At 43.7% G+C, this 26,088-nt stretch overlaps 1 protein-coding gene across 1 annotated transcript in view; it reads right to left on the minus strand.

Annotated features, from left to right (window-relative positions):
* Positions 1-26,088, minus strand: part of TMTC1 (transmembrane O-mannosyltransferase targeting cadherins 1) — a 139,001-nt gene that overhangs the window by 76,140 nt on the left and 36,773 nt on the right. The window contains exons 6-7 of the mRNA XM_054281921.1: positions 8,411-8,492; positions 7,352-7,455 (exon numbers count right to left, since the gene is read on the minus strand). Coding sequence (XP_054137896.1) covers positions 7,352-7,455; positions 8,411-8,492 — 186 coding nt within the window. The remainder of the gene's footprint in view (positions 1-7,351; positions 7,456-8,410; positions 8,493-26,088) is intronic.

Consider the following 26,088-nt stretch of genomic DNA (forward strand, 5'->3'; position numbering starts at 1 on the left):
CTCATCATCTCTGGCATGCTCAGAAAAACACAGTTCCTCCTGTAGGTAGCCAGTGTTGTCATGGCAATCCAGTTTGTTTAGCTTTCATTTTTTTCAGTTTCAATGTTCTGTTGCATGCTTTGAGATAAATACAGGATGATTCATATCTAGAACTTGTTGCAGAAAACAACTATCTGAACTGATTGTTTCTGCTGCAAAAATGAATGCAAAAGGGTACAACTCAAAGCCACAACAATATGACAGGAAAATACTTGAGGAATTGCTGTAATAGACACCAAGGAGCTTGGAAAAGCCTTCATCTCAGCTCTGCCAAACCCAGGCAATCAGAGCACAAGGAACCTGAGACTAGGTAGAAAAAAATACAAGATTTATAGAAATTTATGAGGCGTTTCCTGTCTTTTCTGATTTTGGAGCAGTTTAAGCTTTCTCCCCACAGCACCCAGGGATTATGGATTTCTTTCTAAAACTGTGCTACAAGAGTGATCACAAAGCTCTGCCCATGTCCCACCAAAGTTGCATGGAAAAGTGGGGGCCTATATGATAACAGTGATATTTTATATATATATATAAAAAATGTGCATTATATGTATATTATACATATAATTATAGACATATACATTATAGATTACATGTATATGTAATAGTGATACTATTTTTTTAAGTGCATACTGTGCTGCAACCCACCAGACACTCAGTTCTGGGCAAGCCCATCCCATTCCTTGGCAAACAGCCCTACCCACAAAGACCCATCAGGGTACCCACCTGCAAGTGAAACATCTCCCAGCACTGCGGATTTTAGCAAAGCAGAGGCAAACCATTCTCCTCATTGGGGAAAAATAGACCTCTCTAGAAAGCAGGTAGTAATTGCACTTAACCAGTACTTGGGGAAAAAGGAAGGGAAGGATCTTTCTTTATGGGGGGAAGAAAGGTGGGGATGTGAAACAGAAGCAGGAATCCAGTTTTTGCCCTTTCAGAAGTCACAGAACCTGTGGTTATGCTCCTCTGACACGACCTGCACACTGCCAGGCACTCAGGGAGATTTCAGTTCACTCTAAGGGTAAGAAGAGCTTTTTTATTAGGGAAAAGAGCTTCTCATTTGTATTAACAGCTGAACTGATTTTAGCTCAAGGCTCTCTTCATCCTCTTACAAAGCCCTAAACCCAAGTGTGTTTGACAAGGCAGTTCACAATAATGCCCTCCTAGGACACATGTGGCTGCAATTATAACCAGGTGGTGGTATTTCAGATATTGCCTTCAAATTGGAATATTTACACTCCCCCTAGGGAACTCCCAGCCCAGTCATACCTTCCCACAAGAGTTTATTTTTCTGCTCTGTATATTGTCAGCCTGAACATTTTCTTTTCAGAGCCTTAGAAGAAAAAAAATTCCCACTCTGTCTATCCAGCTCATTCAGAGATAGTGGAGTGAACTACACAAACAAGCAGCAGACAGACAAATTCCATTTAGCATCCAAATGTGAGTATTAGACAGAAAATACTTGTAACCTGTGTATTCCCTTTCATCAAACCTTCTGCATTTAGGGAAAGCAGCTGCCAATCAGTAGAGGACAGGAGTAGGAAGGACAGACAGGGATAAACAGGGAGCTGCAGCTTGATGAATAGCCAGGTAACTCCTCTGCAAGGTGAGCTTGTGTGCACCAGGGACATGGGGAAAAGCAGACATGCTGTCTTCTACAGCTACACTGCCTGAAGGGCTTTACTCTGTCTCTCTCAGTTGTTTCTACTCTGTGGCTAAGAATCTGAAAAATACCGAATTCTCTAAGAGAATTTGAAACAGTGAAAGCCAAGCCTCCTGTCAGAATCTCAGTGCTGGAAAACCTGGGACTGACCTCACAGTGTTTTCCCTCTGAGTGTGCTGTGGGTGAGGACATGCCTTGTGATCAAACCTGACCCTCAGCTCCTCACCAACAGCAGCACGTTTCAGTGCCATGCAGCCCAAATTCCCCTGCAGAGCCCAGCAGTGGGCAACTGCTTCAGGAGAGGATCACTGAGGCAGCAGCAGATGGAGGGTTCTGTGAACAGCCACTGAGATCCTCAAGAAATTAAAAACCAGACCTCATAAACTTGCTGGGGTAGTGTTTCTGGAAATGGCTCACTGTATCCCACAGCATTGCCCATTTGGTGGGAGTCAAAGGGATGTTCTGGGCAGGCTGCTTTGCCTCAGAGGCTGGCCACTCTCTACCCCTTCTGTGTGCAAGGATTTTGGAAAGCAAATTCAGACACAGACTCTGGCAGGGAAAGCTTGTTGTGTAACCAGCACTTGCAGCAAGCACAACAGCCCATTGAAATGCCTATCAAATCCCAGAGCAGCACTGCCAGGGTGTGCTCATCACACCAAGAACACTTGGATGGGAGAGATGCTGAAACCTTTCCTGTGGCTCTGGGAGTGCCACCTTCTCTGCAGAGTGGCCTTTGCATTGGAGAATCATCTCCAAGCCAGGCCTTCCCCAACTCCCAACACCCACTGGAATAAAGACTACAGTTTGTATAACTTAATGTTTGGGCTGTCTGGCCCCTGGGTAGGCATGACAGCAATTGTTACCAACATTGCTGTTCTCCCTTTTGTTAGAAGTGACCCCTCACTGCTGGGTGCCTGCAGGTATTACACCTAGGGCTGAACTTAAACACCTTTGAGCACACAACAGAAAGCACTGACAGCCCAGGCAGGACCTCACCACCCAGGCAGCGTGTGCCAGCCTGGCTGAGTAAGAGCTGGTATGTCACAGGGGTCTATTTTAATGCTGTTTTCTAGCCTAAGGTCCATGAAAACTCCGTATCAAAGTAGTTGCTACACTTGACTTCTATTTCCTTGGCAGAGCTGGCTGGCACAGGGACCCATTTTCCCAGCACAGGTCCATGGCTTCCCTCTTGGTAGTTCATTGCCTTTGAAGTTACAACTGGGATGATTAAATGCAATGCTCAGAAAACAGTCATAAATCTCTGTGAAAAGGATTATGTGCCAGTTTTTATGTATAAGCACTTCTTCAGCTTTCTGCAGCACTGAATTCTCATTTACCTGATTGAAACAGCAAAGCAATACAGAAAGCCAGCTTACAGAGAGAACAGTTCAACCACAGGACAATGTTATCTCAAGGCAGTCCTAGCAGAAATGCATTAACTATTTAAGGAAGCACCACAAATAACCTGCTTCACGCCCAGGGTGATCTGCCACCAGAGATCACAAGGCAAATGCCAGCAGAAATTAATATAACTCGACTCCCAAAGACATAGCCTTTTTTAAAAACCAGACTTTTAATTAGAAATTACAGGTGAAATTCAATCTGTTTCTCACAAGTTGAGACATGCTGCACAATGGATTTTTCCCTTGTCTTGCCACAGTATTGGTAATAAAATCTGTTTATCCAGAGGCCTCCTACTTCTTTCCCCTCAAGAAGGGCAGAAGAAAAAAACATTGTGCAAAACATCTGAAGCATGTCAGCCCTGCACTCAGCACCCCCCTGACTCTGGAGCTGCACTTTTGGTACACTGTTTGCATAAAGCTGGGTAGCCCTCTAAACCTTTCTAGCTACATTCTCCCTCCAATTCTATCTGATATAAGCAAGACTGTTTGAACAGAGGTTTGGGATTGGTTTTTCTATCTCAAATATTGCTTACCCATTGCAGATTTTGAGATCAAAGTGTGTGTTCTTTAAGGTAAGGCCACTGGAGACAGTGCATCCTGCAGTGCACAACAGCCTGGATGGACAGGCTTCCATGGCAGGGCTTAGGAATAGAAGGATTCCCAACACCTTCATTTCTGCCTCCACTGGGAAAGGCAATGACAGACACATCCCATCTTCTCAGACCACCTTTGCCAAGCAACACATTGAAGGCCATGGAAATGTGGCTCTCATTTGTGCCCCTAAACTTTGAGGTATTTGGGAATATCGCTGGTAATTTTAAAAATAGTAATTTAGTGAGTATGCTGAACAGATGACTGTTTCTAAAGACTGAAAAACTGTCATTATTTCAGCATATTATGCCCTTCAATTGTTAAATGAATCCTTATCTGTCTACTTTAATTTATACATTTGTGTTGCCCAAGATTGGAGACAAGTTACATAGAAGACATAGGAATTTTCTAGGGCCAAACTGAGCCACATCAAAGGTCCATCCAGCAGTGACCAGAAGTCCATGCCAAGTAAAGCATAAAAGATGATAATTCTTCCTCAGTTCCTAACTGGAGTTTCTGAGTTGGATGTGGCCTCTGCATATTTAGTAGCATGGATTTCTTATTTCAGCTTGGCAAATCTCTCTTTGACCCTGCACAAACGTTCAGCACACTCCTGGTGTCCTGCAGGAAGGAGCTCCCAGCTCAGCTGCCTGTTGTGTGTCACTTCCCTGGCTTGCTTGGAACCTGTCTCCTCTTAGATTCCTTGGATACACCCTGAGCTCTACATGCACAGACCACTCACACCCCCAGTCCTCCACTCTAGGCTGTATCAGCTCCAAGGGATCACAGATTCTGACCTCACAAGTCACTGCTTTTTCAACCCCCTAGCTGACTCCTACCCCTAACGGTGGCCCCAATAAACCCTGCCAAAGTTACAGTGCTCCATTGGGTTCATCCTGTGTCAGCCCATACCCCAGCTCCAGATCTAACTCCATGAACTTCACAAAGGCTGCCACACATTTCCAAACTACTGTTTTTCTTTTTTATTCCACTGTTATCAGCCTTCCTTCCAGTCCCACAGAGCTGGCCAAGTCTTAGAATAATTTTCAGCTCTGTTGAAAAGCATAACATTTACCCTGGCGAGACATGCACAAAAACCACATTTCTAGCTCAAATAAAGACAACTCTTTGAAAACAAAAAACTCCCATTTGTGACCTAAATAATCTTCAGAGTTACAAAACAACTTGCCCACTGCCTGACTCTAACCCTTGCTTTGGCTACAGTAACGATGTTACTAACCACTTCAAGAGCACTACCCAAAACTGATCTTCCTTTTAGTTTCTGGTCTCAACACCAAACTTAGCTCTTCCACTGCCTTCTTCCCAATTCAACCCAACTTGCAGCTAACATCTTGGCTTCAGTGCTATATGTTAATTACTGCCTTCAAAACCTTGTTAAAAGCTTCCCACAGCAGCTCTTCACATGGTGCTGCTACTGTAGCCGTCCACAGGTGAGGAACACACCCTGCTTAGGAGTGTTCCTCACCTGTGGAACTTGTTAGGAGCTTAGGAGCTTCTCTGAAGCTGGACCATAAACACAAACATTTCTGCAGTATAGTAGCAGGGTGTCTCCCAAGCAGGGAATACCTGCAATGATCCAGTGATTTCAGAAGGCTGAACAATTCCTTTATTAAGCTATACTATATTATACTACATACTAATACTACACTATATTCTACACTAAAGAAAAACCTGTGACCCCTTTCAGACAGTCACAACACAGCTTTGACCTCACTGGTCAATCAATACAAACAACCATCACCAGAGTCCAATTAACAAATCACTTTTGGTAAATAATCTCCATAACACATTCCACATGTGCCAAACAACAGGAACAGCAAACAGAGGTAAGAATTGTTTTCTCTTCTTTCTCTGAGCTTTCTCACTGCCTTCCCCAGGAAAAATCCTGAGGAAGTTGTGCCTGCTGCTCTCTGTGAAGAGAGCTGTGACCACACCTGCAGCCCTCCCCTGGATTCATTCCAACAGCTCCACGCATTTCCTGTGCTGAGGACCCTGGAGCTGGATGCAGTGTGCCAGGAGGGATCTGACAAGAGCAGAACCATTTTCCTAGACCTTCCTGGAACCACACCTATGCCCCTGGAACCCTGCTAGCTCCACTTGTTATCCCAATCCTGTACTTGGGATGAGTGGCACAATGCCAGCTGGGCAGCAAGAGCTCCAGCTTTGACCGTGGCAGATAAAATCTGAGATGAGAGTCACAGTTTGAGTGAGACAGAGGAGGAAGGACAAGGTTTGCTGCCAATCCAAGGGTCAGAGGGTGCACCATGGGCTGTCAGTTCAGAGATGGTCACTGGGTCCCAGTGTACCTGCAGGACTGACACTGAGACCTGCTGAAGGGACGGGTTTCCTGAATGGAGGATAAAGCCTTCTGGGTAAATTGGCTAAAATGAGGATTAAGATCAAGCTCAGCAGAAATGGAAGAGCTGGGATAATTAAAGGGTTTTAGAATCCCTCCAGAACAGTAATACTGCTTTTTACTGGAATGGATTTCCTTAATTAGGTTTGGAGTGGGTAGGTGTTGCTGGACTGCAGGTGAAGCCGGGGCTGCTGCTGGGGCCAAGGGAGGACCTCAGCCAGCAGCACTCTGACTTGTCTTTCCTAAGGCTGTTAATAAAATCCACAGTGCCAGTGGTAAAAATAGTCACTGTTTCATACCCTGAGAATGACTTGGCTTTTGGGTTTAGAAACCCCTCCCCTGTCATTACAAAGAGGCAAAGAGACAAACACGCAGAGGAACATGTGCAGCACAGAAGAGGTAACTGAAATTAGGCCAGGCTCGTTTGTGACCTGCTGACCCCCATCTCAGCATAAACATATCAAAAAGGGACAGCAACAAATCCTTCATGCTGTGCTGCACTAAGTCTGGTATTAATAACTCCACGAGAAACAAACACGTCAGAGCTTTCCAAACAAGACAATGTGCTTCCTGGAAGAACTTTTAGCCCTGATGGTAACGGGAGCTGTTGCCACGTTATCATAAAGGTTCCCCAAATGAGATCCAACCCAATTCTGCAGCAGATGTTGAATAAGGATTGCTTGGTGTTAACCTGTGTCTAAGCTGCAATTTCACTGTTGGAATGAGGAGCCAGCAAGCCAGAACTGACACATAGGAAGACTGCTCCCATTTTCATTTGAGACATCGGGAAATTCCTCCAGAAGGCTCCAAAGTGTCCTTCAGTAGCTAAACAGAGCAAACACTCATGGCCCATCCACATTCACTGCTCAGTCACTGATACTACACCAAGAAGCATGGTCACCCCCTTTTTATACAAACTTCAGCTGAAGCCAAAACTCTGCATGCTTCCATCCCACATTTCAGGAGCAGCCAGTTTTAAGATTTAGGATTATGCCTCAGTTACTGGGCTTTCCAGTCCTGTGCTCAGGCAACTAAATTATATTCTTTGGGCTTTGCATAATACTAAGCACATATTTTTCAATAAGAAAGCACCTGTAATACAACCCTACAGGACCTGCAATGTGCTTTGGGGTTCAAATAGCTTTGGTTGCTTTCTATTCCAAGAGACAGAGAGCAATACAAAGAACTAAGTTAAGGAAACACAAAAGGTTTTTTTTCATAGGAAAATGTAACATCCAGACCACACTTTTGAAAGCTTCTGTTTGACTGCTGCCATCATACCTTGTCAGTAAATATGGTGAGAATGAGGCTGGATTGTCCTGCTCTGAAAACATTGGCATGGAACCTCCCATTATCCAGAGGCGGAAATACAGCACGAGGATCACCTTCAAAGAAGAAAAGAAGAACACCTAAGTTAGAAATGCACTACTAAGGAGAGCTAAGGCCTCCAGCAAATGTTTTGTTGTGATAGCTCTCCATGCTGTGCAAAGCCAGTCAGCTCAGCAGTTTAGGCAAAATTCAAGTTTGCCACCTTACCCAGGGTGACAAACCCTTGGCACAGAGCACACTGTGACTTTGTGTGTCCCTCCTCCTGTCTGCACTACTGCCAGCAACTCACACATCTCAGCACCCACCACAAGGGCAGCACTCTCAAGGACAAATCTGTCACTCTGCTGCAGCGTAGGCTGCAGAATTTTGCTGCTGATCTCTACCTAAATGCAGAGGGGAAAATCACAGGTGATGTCTTAAAATTCTTATCATTTATCCACGCTGGCATAGGTGTAAGGACAAGCTCCATCAGTGCTTCTCATGCTGCACAATCCTAATTCCTAGAAGGATTTCTGAAGCTGCCCCTCCTTTACCTTTCTGAAGCTGCCCCTCCTTTACCTTTCTGGTAAGCACTTGTCAAGGGACAAGCAAGGGGACCTGGCTCCTGGAGCAGCACAGGGAGCTGCACACCCAGAACATCCCCATGGAAGTGCTTGTTTTCTCCTCTGCAACGTGTTGAGTCCTGTGTGCAGCACATCAAGCACCAGTTTTTCTTACAACTCTTACCTGCACTGGCATTAACAGCATGTCACTGACAGGGCAGCCCAGTGCCACAGAGTCCCCTGTATTTAGGGCAGGAAATACCTGCAGATGATTACATGGCTGCAAGGGCAACCACTATAAATCAAAAGGTTTGAAGTGGAAACACAGTAATATTCTTGTTTCTGCACAGCTGAATTTTTCTAGAATAATTCCCAAGTCTAACTTTGTATTAAGATCTACCATGAGAGATTTCTGAGTCTTTTGGGATGCCACGATGCATTGCTATTGGTCAAGTCCATTCATACTTACATAGCTTATCACCAAAGCAGCTCTCTTCAAAAAAGGCCTCGCAGTATACAAGAAATTCTGGTTGTTATTTGCAGTCAGGTAGCTGAAATACAAGGAAACAAATGTTTGTTGAAGTACTTTGGAACACTAACTCATTTTTCAAATGGAGAAAAATGTGCGCATTGATTTAACCACCCTAAATACAATAATAATGACATCACTCCAACTCTTGAAAGGTCTTTCCACATAAGTAAAATATTGAGACTAGTTCAAGTAATCCACACTATAATACATTGCAGTTCTGCCATCAAAATCTGGTCCTGGTGTGTTTGTTCGTTTGGTTTTTGTTTGTTTGTTTTTAAATCTTCAATTAACCCCTTAATCCTCAGAAAAATCCCAGGTGTGTCTCAATGAGATTGCTGCCTTCAGACTCCCAGAAGACTAGACAGAGACATGTTTTTAAAAGGTCACCCAAATAGAGCAATTCAATTTTAGACTATGATTAAAATGCAGAAACTCCTTGTTCCCAGCTCTATGCTCAGTCTCTAGAGAGGAGAATAACTATCTAGCAGAACTGATCCTAAGCATTTTTTGGGAGTGTATTCTGCACATTTAAGTTTCATCACAAGCCTGCTGACAAAGTGCTATGATAATTAATTGCACAGAGAGAAACACACACGTGGCATACTGTTGTAGGAATGTTCATAAAACCCTTCCTGTTTCTCAATGAGTGAAGTGAAACTGTATTTGGAGCCAAAACTATGCATTTATTTTAATATAGAATAGAAGCACTTGCCAAAGTCTAAGGAACTTTCTTACTATAACAAACAGTGCCATATCCATGGCATTAATTTCATGATAATTCTGTGTCTGTTGAATCTTACAGATGCTCCATCATTGTAATAAAGCAATAACAAAAAGAAATACAGAAGAGACAACAGGAATATTTTAAGCATATAGTAGGTAAAAAAACCATCGAAAAAATGACAACTTATTTTAAGACGATATAAAGTCAACAAAATAAATTCAGAAGGAAAACCTTTCCTTTACAGGTTCTTCTGTATGACATACAGTCAGTATCAGGATACTCTATTTAAATGATTTACAAAAACTGCAGTTTGTATTGCAACACCTTCAAGCAAGCTACCTTTCCAAGCATGAAATCCTCATATGTTTCTCCTGTGAACATGGAGCATATAAAACACATCTTATTTCCTCTCCAAATTCCTTAAGACAGTCTATCACCTGACTGCTTCCACCCTTCAAGTCTTTGAAAAAACAAGACTGAAGCACTTCCTAATGCAGCCAAGAGTCTATAATACCCAGGGTTTTGTTCAAATTTTCTGAAGTAGGAAGTTTGCAAGCCCGGTCACCATGGCAAGATGAAGAAAAGATTACACTGCAGAAAAAAATCACCAGGGCAAAGCCAGCAAGAAACAGAGGCAGCATTTACCAAGATGAAAGAAATACATCTGGATGCTCTGTACAAAGGAACTGCTCTTCAGAAAGCCTTCCCTAAGTACCATGCCTAAAACTAAGGAACTAAACCACACAGCATAAAGCAAGCCAGACAACTTTCAGTCTTTGGAGTCTACCAACTGTGAAATGTTGACATTTAAGCACCAAACCTGACTCAAATGTCAGACTAGTCTACAAGGGCTGAATGCCTCAAAGTGCAAAGTTTCTGGAGTTCCCACTGATTTCAATCAGGGTGCAGCAAGTACAAGGGAGGTGAAACCAAGCCTTTAGCTTTGTCTCCCCATGAAAGGTCAGGTTGGCCTTCAAGTGCTCGCCACGGCCCAGCTCCAAACCCACCGGAACCAAAGGGAGAGCCTCTCACTGACTTAACAGCATTTGGACCAAACCCCAGGCTTTTGTCCCCTACTGAAACCCTTTATGAAACTCAACCCCCTTGTGATTGGCAGCAGGAAGTGTTTGGTTGCACTTTGTTTACATTTTTATGTGTGGAGAGAGGAGAGCCCTCTATTCATCACACTGCCTGACTCTTCCAGAACCTGTTTTCGCTCGCTTTTACTTTTAACTCTCTGCAACACTTTAGGCAGGAATTTTCCATTACAAATGTTTGCTTTAGGTAGAATTATTCTGGGAAAAGATCAACTAGCACAGTTCAGCTCTTTCTCCAACGTTTCAGTTACAGACAGAGGAGCACTTTTATCAGTGTCAAGAACTCTGCCAACTTCATCCTTGAGAATCAGCATCACCTCACACCAGTGACCCAAAACTTGTGAGGTGGCCATTATCTCAGGCTGTTTGCCCTCCTCCAGAGAAGCCACCTGTGGTTAGGTTGTTCAATTAAAAAGTGAAACTCTTCCATTTTGAGAAAGCTGCTGTCCTGAAGTCTGTCTGGAAACCACAGAAGATAACACGGTTCAATGCTCAGCAAGCCTGCTCTCCACCCACCAGATTGACCTGCAGGAGTGGCATAAAGGACAGGTCACACTCAGTGCCTCAAAGCTTTAGAAGAACCACATGGATTCCCAGAGTACCTTCCTGAGCTACCACTTGTGTCAGGGAAGGTAGCTAGTGAAACATCTCAGTCTGGTGCAGGCGGAAGAACAACATACAGTTTGTGTAATGAAACCAAATGAACTGCAAATGGGACATGGATGAGTGTCCTGGATTGCCAAACAAATTGTATTCTATTTGCCATCTGTATGGCAGCCGTCTTCTGTCAAGTGGGCAGTTTTCCTTATCTCTTCCACAACCACTCCTCCCTCCAGGGAGACATCTAGTGATAACAGGCTATTGAATATCACTGCATGGCTGATAAGAATTACAGCATACCATTGGGAGATGCTCTGCCCAGAGGGTGGAGCCAAGCATTGCTACCCAGATATAATCTGGAGATTCTGGAACACCAGCACGGCTTCTCCACTGGATTTCCAGAGGAGCAGCTGCCTCTTCTTCCACTGGATTTCAGAGGAAGACTACACCCTTTTACAGATCCCCCCTGCTCCAACAGAACCACACCTGACACTCCAGGAGGACTGCAGCCACAATTCCAATTGGACTGCTACCAACACCCTGACCAACAGGGTGTCAGGTTGTGTTCTGACTCTGTCAGTGTTGTTTTAGTTTACTGCATTGTTTATTTTATGCTTTCATTTTCTTCCCTATTAAATAACTATTATTTCCTGCTCCCATATATTTTGCCTGAGAGCCCCTTAATTTAAAATTTATAGCAATTTGGAGGGGGGGGGGTTTACATTCTCCATTTCAGGGGAGGCTCCTGCCTTCCTTAGCAGACACCTGTCTTTCCAAACCAAGACATTGAGCAAGTTTGCTAAACGTCAGTAATACACAGCATGGAAAATGCAGAGCTTTTTACATGTAAAGTTGCAGCAGATTTTTCCACGTAAAATCTCAGCTTGCAAACATATCTGAGGTTACACTGAACTTCACTCAGGCAACTTTAAGATCAGCCAAAGCTCTTAATTTTGTATTTAGCTAGGAGAAGCAAAGAAATCACTATTTTAGGAGTTAAACTGTTTTATACCCCTTTTTAACAGCTGTCTTGTAAAAAGCCATTCACTGGTCACATTTCCACACATTTACCAACCTCTCCAGGCTGCCAAACACCCCTCTGTTCATGGGAACCACTCCCTATGACCTGCTCCACCCCAACCAGCACAATTGTGGTACCCCAAACATGCCAAAATACACACACACATGCATTCACTCCCACATGAGAGTGGGTGTGGGACAGAGTTAGGGAAGGTGTGCTGATGGCAGCACCACACAGCAACATGCTGCCTCCCAAGTATGCGATCATTTCAAGGTGTGGGTCTTTCAGATCTTCCTAAAAAATTATACAATTAGAGGAGAAAATCCAGCTCATCAGGTTCACTAAACAAGTGCAAGAAGAGCCCATTTGGGCAGAGGTTCCACTTCCACTTCATGCCAGCTTTCCCACAAAGCAACCCAGCATGTAATTACCTACTTGCTCTCTTTTAAAAGCCTTTCAGGAATACTTCCCAAAACAACCAGAATCACAACAAACAATAAATCCAAGAAAAGCTTAATAATGCAGGGACTTCTCTTGTGTAGTTCAAGCAGAGGCCAAGACAGATATTTGGCAGTCCCAGCTTCCTGAAAAGCACAGCTCATCCTGGAATCAGTTACATCACCAGGGCACTCCGAGGCTTTATAATTGAAGACAGCAGGGTAGGTGGCCCAGTAAAATTCAATATGGCGCAGTTTATAGGAACATCCACTTTGCTGGTACCAGATGGACGCTGGGTTAATCAAAACAAACTTCTCTAAGAAGCAGGCAGCTTTTTTAATTTGCCTGTGCCATTGGAGGCACCTCGAGCTCACAGAGCAGTGTGAGGCAGCTCCTCAGCTGCTGTTCACTGCCATGGCTCTGGGAGCTGTTGCAGACCACTATTGGAAACAGGTTTATCCCACACTGCAGCTGACTCAGCTCTGGCATAAAATGTGAGCTTGCTCTGGGCTCTCTTTGAAGGTTTTCTCAAGGGAAGCGAATAAACAATTAAGATCTGTGGTGGACTCTCCATCAGGAATGTCTAAAAGACCAATATAAGTTTGCAGCAGAACAAGTGTTGGTATATCAAGAAATTGTTTTGGCCAGGTCACTTCACTCTGAGAGGATCACTGCTCTCATTTATCCTCTGCTTAGGAAACAGATCCACTTCCCACCAACAGCCAGAGTTTTGAACTAGCACTTTCAAACCCCAAATACTACAGGAAGATATTGGAAGGATGAATAAAAAAAGCAAGGCTGTTCTCTTACTCCTAATTCTTGATAACAGTAAAACACCCATAATCAAGAACATTTGTAAACTTAGAAGGGGATATTTTAAGTGCATGTCAAAGCTCTAGGTCATTGATAGATGCACATCTAATCCTAAATCAGCCTGACAGACTCCCCTGCTAAGAATAAGCAAGTTTTACAGGAGCCACATTCTGCCTATAGAGACCACCTTACTTTTCCCATTTAAAAAGGACTTCCTTATCACCTGTTCAGACAGCTGCATCTTTTACTGGAGAAGTATCTTTTCCACCTAGCTCAGCCTATAGTCCTCCATGACGACAGCACTTGAAGAGAAAGTGTATGTGTAAGTGTGTGTGTGTATGTGATATCCCAGGGAGAAGACAAGAATAAAAAATCCGTCATGGAGTAAAAAGAACGGAGTGGAATAATAATTAAAAAAAATCAATATATTCTACCACATCTGGATATTTAACTTGCTTAAAGTACTTGTCAATCCAGGAAAATAAAATACCAGTCATAGCTGCAGGTTTTGCAAGGGAGAAGAAAAACCCTCCTGCTTTCTTTCTTTATGGGTAGTCCTGACCTTGCCCACAGCATGTGTGTGGCATCCTTGTTCCTTTTCTCCCTGGAGAGCCTCAAACCCCAGCTACCACTGCCCACACAGACCTAGATGCATAAACACACACAAACAGCAGCAGTTTTACTGACTCTTCTGGGAGCCATGGAGAGGTTTTATGAAAGTCACAACTGTTTTAACTCATTTTCACTGATAATGTCATGTATTCTTTGTGTACATTTTCAGTTGTGACCGTATTTGGAATTCTAGCCGTTTACTGGGGTTTTGGGGAAGGCAAGGGCAGGGCATACACAGCAGAGAAGTTGATCCCACTCATGGCTTTTCCTTATTCTCTTAGGCAGTACATACTTAATTCTGTGTGGGATGAAAGTAGAGGAAGAAAACTGGGAGGAACAGGGAGAGGAGGAGAGAGAGGCACAGTGAGGGATCAGGAATAGAAAGAGAAAAAAGGAAAGTAGCAAAATGCACTTAACAGATCAAAGACGTGACTGGGAACATGAAAAAGGGTTTCTCCTCATACCAGACATTCCACCCATGCAAGGAGGAGACAAAGTGGAGGAGGGCTAACAGGAAAAATAAGACCTCATCAAAGTATGGCCACCAGATCTCAGGAAACCAAAGCACCAAGGCTGCAGTTTCAAGCTTCCATTGATTTCAGCCATTTTATTGCCTCTGCATCACACACACCTGAGGCATGGGCTCATTTTGCCCTCTCCTAGCCCAGTGAAGGGCTCCTATAGACATTTTTCAACTAACTGCACTGACAGCAGCTTTGGCTGCTCCCCACACTGAGCGACAAATCCCTATTTAGAGCTGCTTGTGTTTTTGACAAGCTTTATGCATTCAGGCTTAAAATTTTCTAAGAGTTTATGTTAAGCTGTAACTATTTTCTTCCTCAAAAGTATCAGGTAAAACAGTTTAGCTTTTCCCTGAAAAAAAAGCTGGAGAGATTTGCCCATGTTGGCCAAGTTCTGAAACCACTTTGTTGGGAAAACTTAGTGGTTCCAGTTTGGAGCAGGGATTTGCTGCTCAGTAGAGGGACTGCAGAGGTGCTGCTGGTTTTGATTTCAGTGACAACTGACTGTTTCTGAGCACGTGACAAGCCATGGGAAAAGATGTCTATTTGCAATGCTCACTAGAGACCTGCAGCAATTCCCCAGCTCTCCAGACCTACCAAACACCATCTAGAAGGAAGAGCATCAGACTCTCCTTGCATTGCTCCTGCAGAGCCATTGAGGTAGGAGACCCTCTCCTGCAATGCCTGTATCCAGCCTGGAGACCATTTGCTTGGACTGCAGAGGGCTGAAAACATGTCTGAAGAAGAGGCTATGACAGTATGTGTTACAAGGAAGAGAGGGGATAAAAGGAGAAGAAAGAAAGGCAGGCACAAATTGAGGGGTGTCACAGACATGTTTTATGAAAAATCCTTTCGTTATGATTTTTTCTCCTGAGAAGCCTCAGGAACAAAATGTAAACAATGATTATCTGCTGCTGTGGAATGCAACAGGTGCATCTGTGATTGGTTTCATGTGGTTGTTTTTAATTAATGGCCAATCACAGTCCAGCTGTCTCAGACACTCTGGTCAGTCACAAAATTTTATTATCATTCCGTTCCTTTCCCTTTCCTTGCTAGCCTTCTGATGAAATCCTTTCTTCTGTTCTTTTAGTATAGTTTTAATATATCATTTTCTTTTAATATAATATATATAATAAAATAATAAATCAGCCTTCTGAAACATGGAGTCAAGATTCTCATCTCTTCCCTTGTCCTGGGACCCTGTGAACACCACCACAGAGGGGAAAAAAGATGAGTCAGGAAAATATATATGGCAATATTCAGACCTTTGCTGCAGTCAGAGATCCAGTGCCAGCATCCAAAAACTCTGCTACCACTGGAGCTCCATTCCCTGGTGTCCCAGTGAGCACTGAGGAGCTGAAGCAGAGGAAGCAGGAGAACCCCTGCTTTCCCCAGAGCAGCTCCCCTTGCAAAAGCAGCTGTGCCTTCCCTGAACCAGCCCAGCAGGAGCAGATGAACCCAAAGCCACAGAGGACCCCAAGAGCCTGATTGGTGCCTTTGTGGGTGCACAGGGCAGGCCTGGCAGCACTGGAACACAGCCAGCCCCAAAGCACAGCACCACATCACTCTGCATGCCCAGGCTTGGGAAAGGGGCTGCTGGCACAGGCAGGGAGCACAAGGTATCTAAAACACTCCCTAATCACAAAATTCTCTCTTACCTGACAGCTTTTATAGGAAGAAAGGAGGAGGTTCTCCTCCTCTCATGCACAAGGCTCAGTTATCCTGAGTGTAAATTATTGAGGTGTCCCTGGGAATCAAGTGTCCCAGTAAAAATTTACAAACAAGCCATAAAAGATGTGGCAGCCTGCTGTCTTGCTTTGATGCTCTCTGTAAAGGGTTTCATGTCACTAAACACACACTGATCCAGCTAGCTGTTAATTTACAGAAGGAACCATGGTAGCTTTAACATTAGAAATGTCCAATTAGGGGATTAAGGATATAACTTTTTTGCTGTTGTCTTTGACAAGGATGCCAATAAGCAAACTTTTAAAAGGAAAACAACCTAAAAGCAACAAAAATATGCAGAAAAAGGGCACAGAAATCAATGTCACTGGTTTTGGTGATCTCCTTTCTACTCCATGCATCATCCCTAAAAATGGGATAGGCACTGATTAAAGGCATAGGGGTGGGTAAGAGTCAGCTGGTCCCAATTCCAAACCTGAAACAACTTTTCAAGGAATTTAAAATATTTTACTGGTACAGAGTTTGACTTGAGGAAGGAGGGGAAGAAAGAAAATGTTTACAGGCAAAGCTGCTCTCAATCAGGGCAAATGCTCAGTTGTGGGTTGTTAGGTTTTTTTTTCTTAAATATCTTTGCTCAGCTGAATTATATTTTATAAGTCATCATTTGGGGTCGGGTCATCCCCCAAAGAAACCTTTTGGAAATGCTTGGAGAGGCACATAATGTTTTAGCTGTGAGCATTTCTGGTAAATCAAGTATAAGGGGTAAGCAAAAGTCTGGTTTCAGAAGGAAATATGGGCACAATTTGCAAAGAAATGCAGGGAGAAGATCACCTGAACCACTGGGAAATGTAGCCTGAAGAGCATTGCTTTATTTCAAAACCTACTTGTTTGGAATTTTTTTAAATTCTGACATTATTCACTTGTAATCTGAAACGACATGTAAAATGCAATTTAAATCCATATTTTGCACTTAATCAAGGAGAGTGGGAAATCAGGCATTCACAATTTGAATCCTTGACTTTGAGATGTCAGGATGAAAAGAAGAGCAGTCATCAGACTGCTGTGATGGGGAAGGAGGACTGTGGACCTTCAGGACAGTAAAACAAATGCCTATGGGAAGATTGGTCCCTTTTCCAAAAACTTTTCCCATCCCTGAGCTACTTTAAACACAGCTTGCTGCATGTCAGTACTAAATACCTCAGAAGGAAGGTATTTCCTTTCCAGAAAACTCCTAATCTGACATCTTCTCTACCCTGTCCCTTTGCTTCTGTCAGATTAAGTAAAGCAATCTGTAAATATGCCAAAGCCATCTCTAAATACAAAATAAATGGTACAAAACTCCAACCCTCCTCACTCTTTTCTCTTTGGAAAAAGTCTGCTATTTTTAACATCCTCAAAAATAGCTTGTTCTTTTTAAACACGAATGACATGAGTCTGTTAGCAATATAGTGAGAATCAAAATAACATTCTTCTGAGCTGATATCCCTTCAGAGAAACTTTTTGATGTGTGCAATCAAATGCAACTCGATGCCAAAGTTTTACTGCAACACAGAGAGAATCTGAAAGAAAACAATTCAAACATTGGCAGTCAATTACTTCTTTTGTCAGCAGCCCTGTAAGTAAATTGTGCCTGTGCTATTCCTGTTGGCATGAAATACCAAACACTGTACTTCCAACAACTTTTATCTCTGTTGCTTTTCCCTACAAACATCTACAAATCCTTCAATTCTTCAAATTAAAAATGGACTGGTTCTTTCATCACATACATTGGTGGTTCAGTTATGACAGGGTTCATCTGTGAAAAATAAAAATTAAAATCTGCAATAGCCGGTGAAGATTAGTGGCTCACTTTAAATGGATTTCCTCTGCAAAGCTATTCTTTATATCTCATCTAAGCAGATAATAAATGGTAAAAGCCAAAAAGCACATCAATAAAAAAATAATTCTGAAACTTGGCAGAATTATAAAAAATAATTACATTTTATCCTATTTTGACCATGATTCAGTCTCATCTATTGCCAGAAAAATAAAACCACAAACGTTCCAGTCTTCTTTAAGTCACTAAGATATATTCACTTTGAACTGCATTGGCAACTTCCAAAAAGTAAGCAGTAGCAAGAAAACAACATGATTTTGTAGTCTCCATTTCCACAGAAGTGGGCTTAAATTCTGAAATTTAAAAGCCTGGCAAGCATGAAGGATCCTGCACAGTTTCTCACAAAAGTTTATGGAATATTGCACTCGGCCAAAACTACAAGCAGCCTCTGCCTTGGGGATTTTGCCACAGCCTGTAAGACACCCCCAGCCCTCTACAGGATGGGCTGGAGCTGACAGTGGGTAGGAACACCTTCCCACCTGGCTGAGAGCCTCTGCTCCAGGCACCCCTGCCAGAGGCACAGCACCCACCTGGATAGAGGGAAAACACACTGGGAACCTTGTTCAGGACTTGTTACCTTCCAGTGCTGCAACAAAACCAGCCCAGAGACCCCTGTTGGATTTACTCACAGGAATTTGCATCAAACTAAGAGATTCTTTTTCTTTCCTTGTTCTCCTTTAAGATGTGAGCTGCATATGTTTGATCCTATCATTAAACACAAAAAAATAGCCTTTTTTGAATAACTAAGTGATAAGTACCAGCCAGCATGACTAAAATTGCCAACCAAGACAGAGAGCTGCTGTTATTTCTGGTTTTGAGTTATTGATTAAATGTAACATCCATAAAGCAGCCATCAGAATTGCTATTCCACAAGCATTCCTAGAGAAATAAAGACTTATTCCAAGTGCCAATCACATACACTCCTGTGGTTAAAATGCAATTAAACAAGTAAAGGATCTAATATACCTAACAAGCCAGACAAAAACAAATAATGGGAAGCTGAACTGAGGAGTAAAAACAAAGGTAAGGTTTTTTAAACATAATTAAAATTTGGGAAGTGTCAATACAGACTGGTGTTTGTAAGTCATTGAAAAACCTTTCAGGTTACACCTATATGTATTATTTATACTCAGGCAAAAGGGCTCTTTTACAAAATATGTCTCAGGGTAGGAGGTTGCTGCAGTGTTTCCTGAGGAACAGAGAAGCAGTGGAGTGGAGTATACCTGTCAGAGCTTACTCCAGGAAGCACCAGCTCACCCAAGTGCACTCTGCTTGAGCAAAGCTATTTTGCCTGCTTCAGTTTCGCTTCCTCCAACTGATAGCTCAGGGCTACGATGGGGAAGACACAAAAGGGCACTTCTCACAAGGGCCAGAAAGAAAAGGGTTTCACAAGATGGATGGAGTGAAACAAGGCAAAGCCTTGATGAACACATTGTGCTTCAGGCAACTCTGTAAAACTCACATTACAAAAGTCACCGTAAATGGCCTGCATGAGTTTAAACTCTTGCCCAAACCATCCTGCTGCTTCACCCCACCCACCAAGAACACCTCTGCCCAACTCAGCGGTACCTCTTACAGAGCCATAAAGCCCTGCTCTCCTTTTTTTTTGTTATTGAGGGTTTTTTAACCCTAATGATCTTGTTTGAGAGCCCAGAGCAGACCCAGGAGCCCCTCCCTTTGCAAGCAGCCACCTGACAGCACAGCAGAGCAGCTGTCTCCAGAATTAGGACAGAGACATCGAAACACACAGAGGCAAATTGATCCCATCGATCTCTCAGAGAGCTGAGAAGCACACAGTCCTCAGAGACCTTTATTATTTCACTCTGCAATGAAAGGGCCTGGCAGTAAACTACAGAGAGCCATTTTATAAGCTAGGAGGGAAATGATTATAGAACATTACGGAACTGAAGCAGTTCAGGGATCTTCCAGCTGGTTTAAATTATTTGGCTTCCTTACAAACATATTGAAAGGGGGGGAAAAAAAAAGGAAAACTTCTGAAGGTCAGCCATGAGTGCTGTAGGTACCCCATGAAGCAGAGTTACCAATTTATTCTCAAGCATTTAATGTAGAGATGGGAAAGGGGAGGAAGGAAGAATACTGCATCCATTTGCAAATATGGATTAAGGAATACCTGACACAAATGAGCAAAATAAAGAGAGGGACCAGAGAGCAACACAGCTCCCTGGCCCCTCTGAGCTCCACTGACCACAGCAGGCAAATGCTCAGGTATAAATCTGTATTTCCCCAGCAAAGTGCTGAACTGACCCCACCCTGCCCTGGCTCTTGCTGCTGAGGGAAATACCAGCAATTCCCAGGAATCCCAAAGAGAACAGGAGCTGATTCTTTGCCTCCTTCATTTGGTTTTCCTGTTTATTACACAAGCTTAGTTATTATATGTGCCATACTGAGAGTTTTGCGGGGTAGCAGTAACATATCTAAAATGCCTGGAGAGGAAAGAAGTGTTTGCTTCAGTTGAAACTTTTCAATTATTTCAAGCCAGATTTGCAAATACTTTCCCCAGCCCCACACTGCACTTGTGTAAGCTCCACAAGAAAAACACATGGAGTTGCATTGACCAGCCTTCAGCAACCCAGGCTGGTGGGAACAAGGAACATCTTAACAGCTTCCTTTTTCTCTTCCACCCCTGGGAGAAGTGTGACTGTTAGTGAATCTAGCTCTTTTTCCACATTTCTTATTTAGACTATGTCCAAAATAGAAACAAAACCTGTTGTTCACTAAGAAATTATTTCTTTTCCTTTTCCATTTTGGGGCTGATGGCCAGCTGTGGGGCTGGACCTGATGCAAACTTGATCAGGATCCAGTGTCTGTCCCTCAGTAAAATCTGCAGACAGGGACTGTGCTGCACCACATCACACCCCTCGCCTCCACCAACCATCTCCCAGCTGCACACAAGCTCACTTTAAAAAATCAAACCTGCCAGGCACCTCATTTATTTCAATTTCTCTTTCTCTCTTGGTGATCTGTCTTCCTGACTCTGCAAGGCCAGATCTGATAAAAATAATATCAGCATCCAGCATGTTATGGTAGAGGAAGTCAAAACCCTACAGACCCCATTCCACTCTCACTCCTGTCAACAGCTAGCTCTTGCTGACCTCACAGCAGGAACCATAACTTCTTTCCCCTTCTTTATGATTATTTTTTCAAGCAACGCCTGGTACAGAGCCAGCACTTGATGAAGAATGAGACAATCCCACCGGGTGCTATCCATCTGTGTCCTGCCAGCATTCCTGGCACTGACCAACCCAGCATCCAGGATTTACAGTGCTCAGTAAGGACATCACAGCTCAGATCACCAGCCCCACCCAGGAGGGGATGCTCCCTCTCCTGTCCTCTCTGCTCTGCCTTGGACAGCCTCAGTGGGGATCTGACAGACCAATCTACTCTCACAAAACACCCCGAGGCACACACACTAAAATCCTGATGGAAGCTGCTCCGAACCCTGCAAGAACAGTGGCAGCAAAGGGGGTAAAGGCTGATTTCCTTTTAGTGAAGGGAAATGAGCACCCCATGTGCCCTTGTCAATCAGCAGTGCATGGGGAGGGTGCTCTCCTCTGAGTCATCTCCTTTCTCCCCATCAGCAACAGAGATTTCTCTGTTGTCCATGGTTTATCATCTCCTGTGGACTCAGTTCCCCCAGACCCCACACTGTCCAAATGCAGCTCAGGCTTGATAAAAATAATTAAAGTGAGTACAGGAGAAAAACATCTTTTGGATCTGGTATTTCCTGTGCACAAGAGTGCAAGATACTTTCACCTTTTTGGCACACCTGCCTTTGAGTTCACAGCAACTGATGCCAGCTTTGATGGAAAAATATCTTGCTGAGCCTCAAAAAGCACAGGGTCAGCTTTCCCTTTGCTGCTCTGTGGGTCAGTCAAAGAGACAGATTCATAAAAGGAAAAGCTTCTGTCATCTCACAATAGCAGCACACAGACAGGCTGCCTTCTGACAGGAGAAAAAAATAAGATGACTACAAATAACGTTGATATGGTAACACATGTTTAAAATCAATAATGAGAAGGCCAGAGGAGAGCTTATCCAGAATCCTAAGTGCCAGCCTGTCTTACAGCACTTTGGCAGAGGCAGCTCTGGAAAAACAAGGTGGAGATACTTGCTTTATGGCCTGTCTGTGTCAATGCAATCCCACCTCAGCCATCTGCTTCAGCCAAAACCCAGGGACCAAACAGCTCCTGAGATACAGAACTGGGGCAGAACTTTGGGACCACACAGCTCAGGTGTGTGGGGGAGCACCTGGCTGCCCCACAGCCCCTGAATCCCTCCAGAGCATCCCCCCTCAATCGCTGCCATGTTCAGCATAAGCTGCTCTGCTGGGCTTCTCCTCAGACACACATTTTGGGAACTGTCACCTCTGTCTCTGTGGATGCAGGCAAGATGGCCAGCCTACCACACCACCTATCCCAGGGCTCTCCAGGAATGTACAGACATGGCTGAAATCAGAAGTTTCAAGGATTTCACCTCCAGAATAGCAGAGTGAATTAAATCAAACAATCCACAGCAGTGCCTAGCACAAAAGAATGGCAACATCACCACTGGAAATTAAATGGGAGGACACAGCACACAAAATTCCTTGTGCTCTCTAAAGGAGGATCGTGTATGTGCTTGCTACAAGGCACCTTCAGCAGCAAGCAAACATTTTGTAACAAGCAGCTTTTCATCCCAAATGGCTTCCCTGCAATTTCCAGAAGCACCAGTTATCCAGCCTCCCAGATGTCCTCAAGCTGCTTCATGGACACTTTTAAAAGCAAGCATGTGGAAAATGCAGAGCTGTTCCCATGATGAAGCTAACCACTCCAGAGGAACCACAGATGTGACTCCTGACATTCCTAACATTGGTTTCCATACCTGTATTTTGTAATCAGTCAACCATGCCAAAAAATATCCCAAACACTACAGACACCTTTCTTACATCTGGGTCACCACTGAGAAGTGGGTGAGCTCTTCACCAGTTTTGTCCTGCTGCTGATTTACATTCTCAGCACTGTGGTAACACCCTCAGACAGAGACCTGCTTCAAAGCATTCCTAATGGAGACTGGGAAAAAGGGCATTCCCAGTCAGCCTGACCTGGCAGAGTTCATACAGGACACACTCAGCATCCTTACCCTGCTGTGGACTGAAAGCAATCCAGAAGGTTTTGTGGCTCCCATTCCTTGCTTGAAAAAGGCATCTATCTTCTAAGAGAACAGCTGACACGTTTCAAAGCTTCCTTTTAATTTCTATTGTGAGAATACAGAATGGGAAGGCTGTGTAAGGAAATAGTGTTCTGGAAATAAACTAGTGCAATATGAACATTGTTCCTAATGATTTCAATAGGGATGACTCTCACCTTCAGGAAGAAAGACACCCAACTCCACTACTTTAAAAAAAAAAAAAAACTTTTATCAGACTAAAATTTCAGATTATGTGAGTTAAAGTAAAACAAGTTTTTTTATCCCACCAAGTTTGGGCTTTCTACCTGTCTTTTTCTAAACATAAAAACCTGTTAGATTTTTTTTTTCCTAGACTCCAAGGCATACACTTTTCTCCAGGAGACTGAACCACTGCCAAAACCACACTGCTATTCAAGGATCTTAACACGCTTTGCAAAAACATTAATTAAAACTCACACAGCAAGAAGGGAGCGAGGCAGGATCTTTCATTTCACAGCAAGGAAAACTTCACCACCAAAAAAAAAAGGGACAAAAAGATTTGAGAACATACCAACAGCCTCAGAGAAAGCTGTGCTGCAGAGGGGATGCTGGGAGGGCAGAGAAGTGCAGGGAGAAGAGTAAAACCCAGCATTTTATCTCTTGGCAGTGCTTTTGCTAGACTGCGCTCCTATTACGCAACATTAAGTTGGCTGAGATTGAAAATAGCGATTCAAGAGTCGGTTTCCTTTCTCCTGGCCCTCCTCTGCTTTCTCACCACACCTACACAATTGCTGCAGCCAAATACAGCATCCACAGCACGCCAAACAAAGCAGTTGCTAATTGTCGTCTCTCATTACAAGGACGGCTCATCTGCACTTCTTTGGAGATTTATCACGCAGCCATTATTCCTCTCTGCTGCATGATTTCCCACTCGAGTGTGGCAAAATAAGGCAACAGCTATTTAAATGCAATTTGCAACATGGTCTGCCTGTATCAATTTCTTAGTGTCTTCTGGGAAGATGGTACCTAATCCATAAATACACATCCATTTGCTTAACCAATTTGTGGACAAAAGAAAAGTAGAATTGAAGGGACAATTTCATTTCTACCGGATTTTACACACTCATTACTTCATAATTCACCAGCACCATTCCATCAAAGTGAACTAAGGTTAGGAAAGCCCTTAAATACATCCTTACCACCATGGCAGGGCTAGAAAGGAAAATAAAGGGGCTCATTGACATAATTTGCTGCTTTGTAATTGTTATTTCCCTTAAAGAAAGCCCCAAAAGCAGTTCTTGGTGACTGCTGGGTCCTCCTGCAGGCAGAAAAGACAGGCTGCAAAGCTGTGAGTTCAGCAAAACAACAATGCTCTCCTGAAGGCAGCAGGTCAGAGAACACTGTGATTCTCTATCCAGAGGCTGGCACACATCCTAAGCAAAGGTTCTGTCCCCTGGAGCCACCCAGAGCCAGCACAGCAATGTGGGCTGGAAGGAGCAGTAAAGCAGGTGAAACTGGGGAGCAGGGCTGCTTGGCTTCTGCTTCTTAACATAAATAGCTCCATATAATACATTTTAGCAAACCAGAATACCAGAAGACTAAAGAAGGAATCTGTAACCCCTCACATTTGTACATTTTCAGCTCTTTGGGCCTTAGTACAGAACTGACACCATGGCTGTTACTCAGAGCAGAGTGTGGCATCCATGCATGAAGTCATCTCTGCCTGACACCAAAGCTCCTCCTTGCAACACAAGTGTTCAGTCTTCACATCAGGTCGAGAGACTGTACCACAGAGTCTGTTTTTGTTACAGAAAAGAATGTTTTCAGATCAAATTTGTTCCCAAAACAAAGGAATTCACCTCCCAGCGCCTGCCAGGGAGAGGGAAGGACAACATTCCTTCCTCTGCTCTCAGGAAATTACTTACCCAACTGCTGGGAGGTGTTAAGAAGACTGAGTCTCTTCCTGATACCAATACTGGAAGGTGTCAAATGCCTTCATGTCACTCTGCTGTCAGAGCACCACACATCCAAGCTCATGCACAAAGTTTATTTTGTCTCCTCTGATCCAGAAACACTTCAGACCACTAATACATGCAGCTCCAAGTTATTTCCTCTCTGGCTTTTTTCCTTAGCTAGGAAGGAGCTGGTACCACTGCTGAGTGATGGGTGCCTCTTAGAGCTGGAGAGCCTGCAGCTGATGCCCAGCAGCTGAGGAACAGAACAACCCAGCCCACAGAGGATTTCCCTCATCCTGCAGCACCCTGAACTCCAGCCCATCCCAGAGCAGCTGCTGCATTGTCCCACATGTCCATGGAAAGGCCCTAGCCTCACCTCATGGCAGAAGAAAAGTCTGTGAGCCCTGGGGCTGGGCTGAGCCTGGGGATGACTGTCCACACATCTTGCCCTGGAGATTTAGCATCCCCTTCAGACTCTCCAGCCAAAAAGGACCAAATCACTCTTGTCCAGTAACAGCCAATCTTTCTATGGGACTTCATGGACAGAATTCCATGGCAAAGACAGAACAGGCAGATGTCACTCTGGGAAGAGAACCCTCTGGGACCCTGAAGTACACTGCTACCAGGAAGGGAAGGAATTATCCTTTTCTTAAACCATGAACATGTTATCTCTGCTCACAAGCTAAATCATCCTCACAATCCTTCAGACTCTGACATAACAGGCAAGCAGCACCCTCTTGGCATGGCAAAGGCAGCCTATCCAACACTCACAGAAAGGGAACTGGGCTCTCCAAAATGCTGGCACAATGTAAGCTGAAGCCTCTGGGAGACCAGAAGAAAACAAGAAGCAGCAAGTTTCTTCCCCAACATATGGGGAAAGTGTTGGTATTTACATTTTGGTCCAGTTTTAAGTTTCAGTTCTCATCTCACCTAGACTTGTTTTGCATTAGTGTACAACAAGGCATAAGCACAAGCCACTATACAAAATAATTCAACTTCATTTTTCCTGCATGCCAGTTACCAAGATAAAGCAGGAGGCTCTCTCTAGTGCTCCACTCATCTATAAAATTACCTTAAACATATGTGGTGGGGATCCTTATGGCATTTTT

The sequence above is a fragment of the Melozone crissalis genome, unplaced genomic scaffold, assembly GCF_028551555.1.
Source record: "Melozone crissalis strain CALT ecotype California unplaced genomic scaffold, PUWL_Pcris_2 ptg000033l_1, whole genome shotgun sequence".
NCBI classification, from domain to species: Eukaryota; Metazoa; Chordata; class Aves; order Passeriformes; family Passerellidae; genus Melozone; species Melozone crissalis.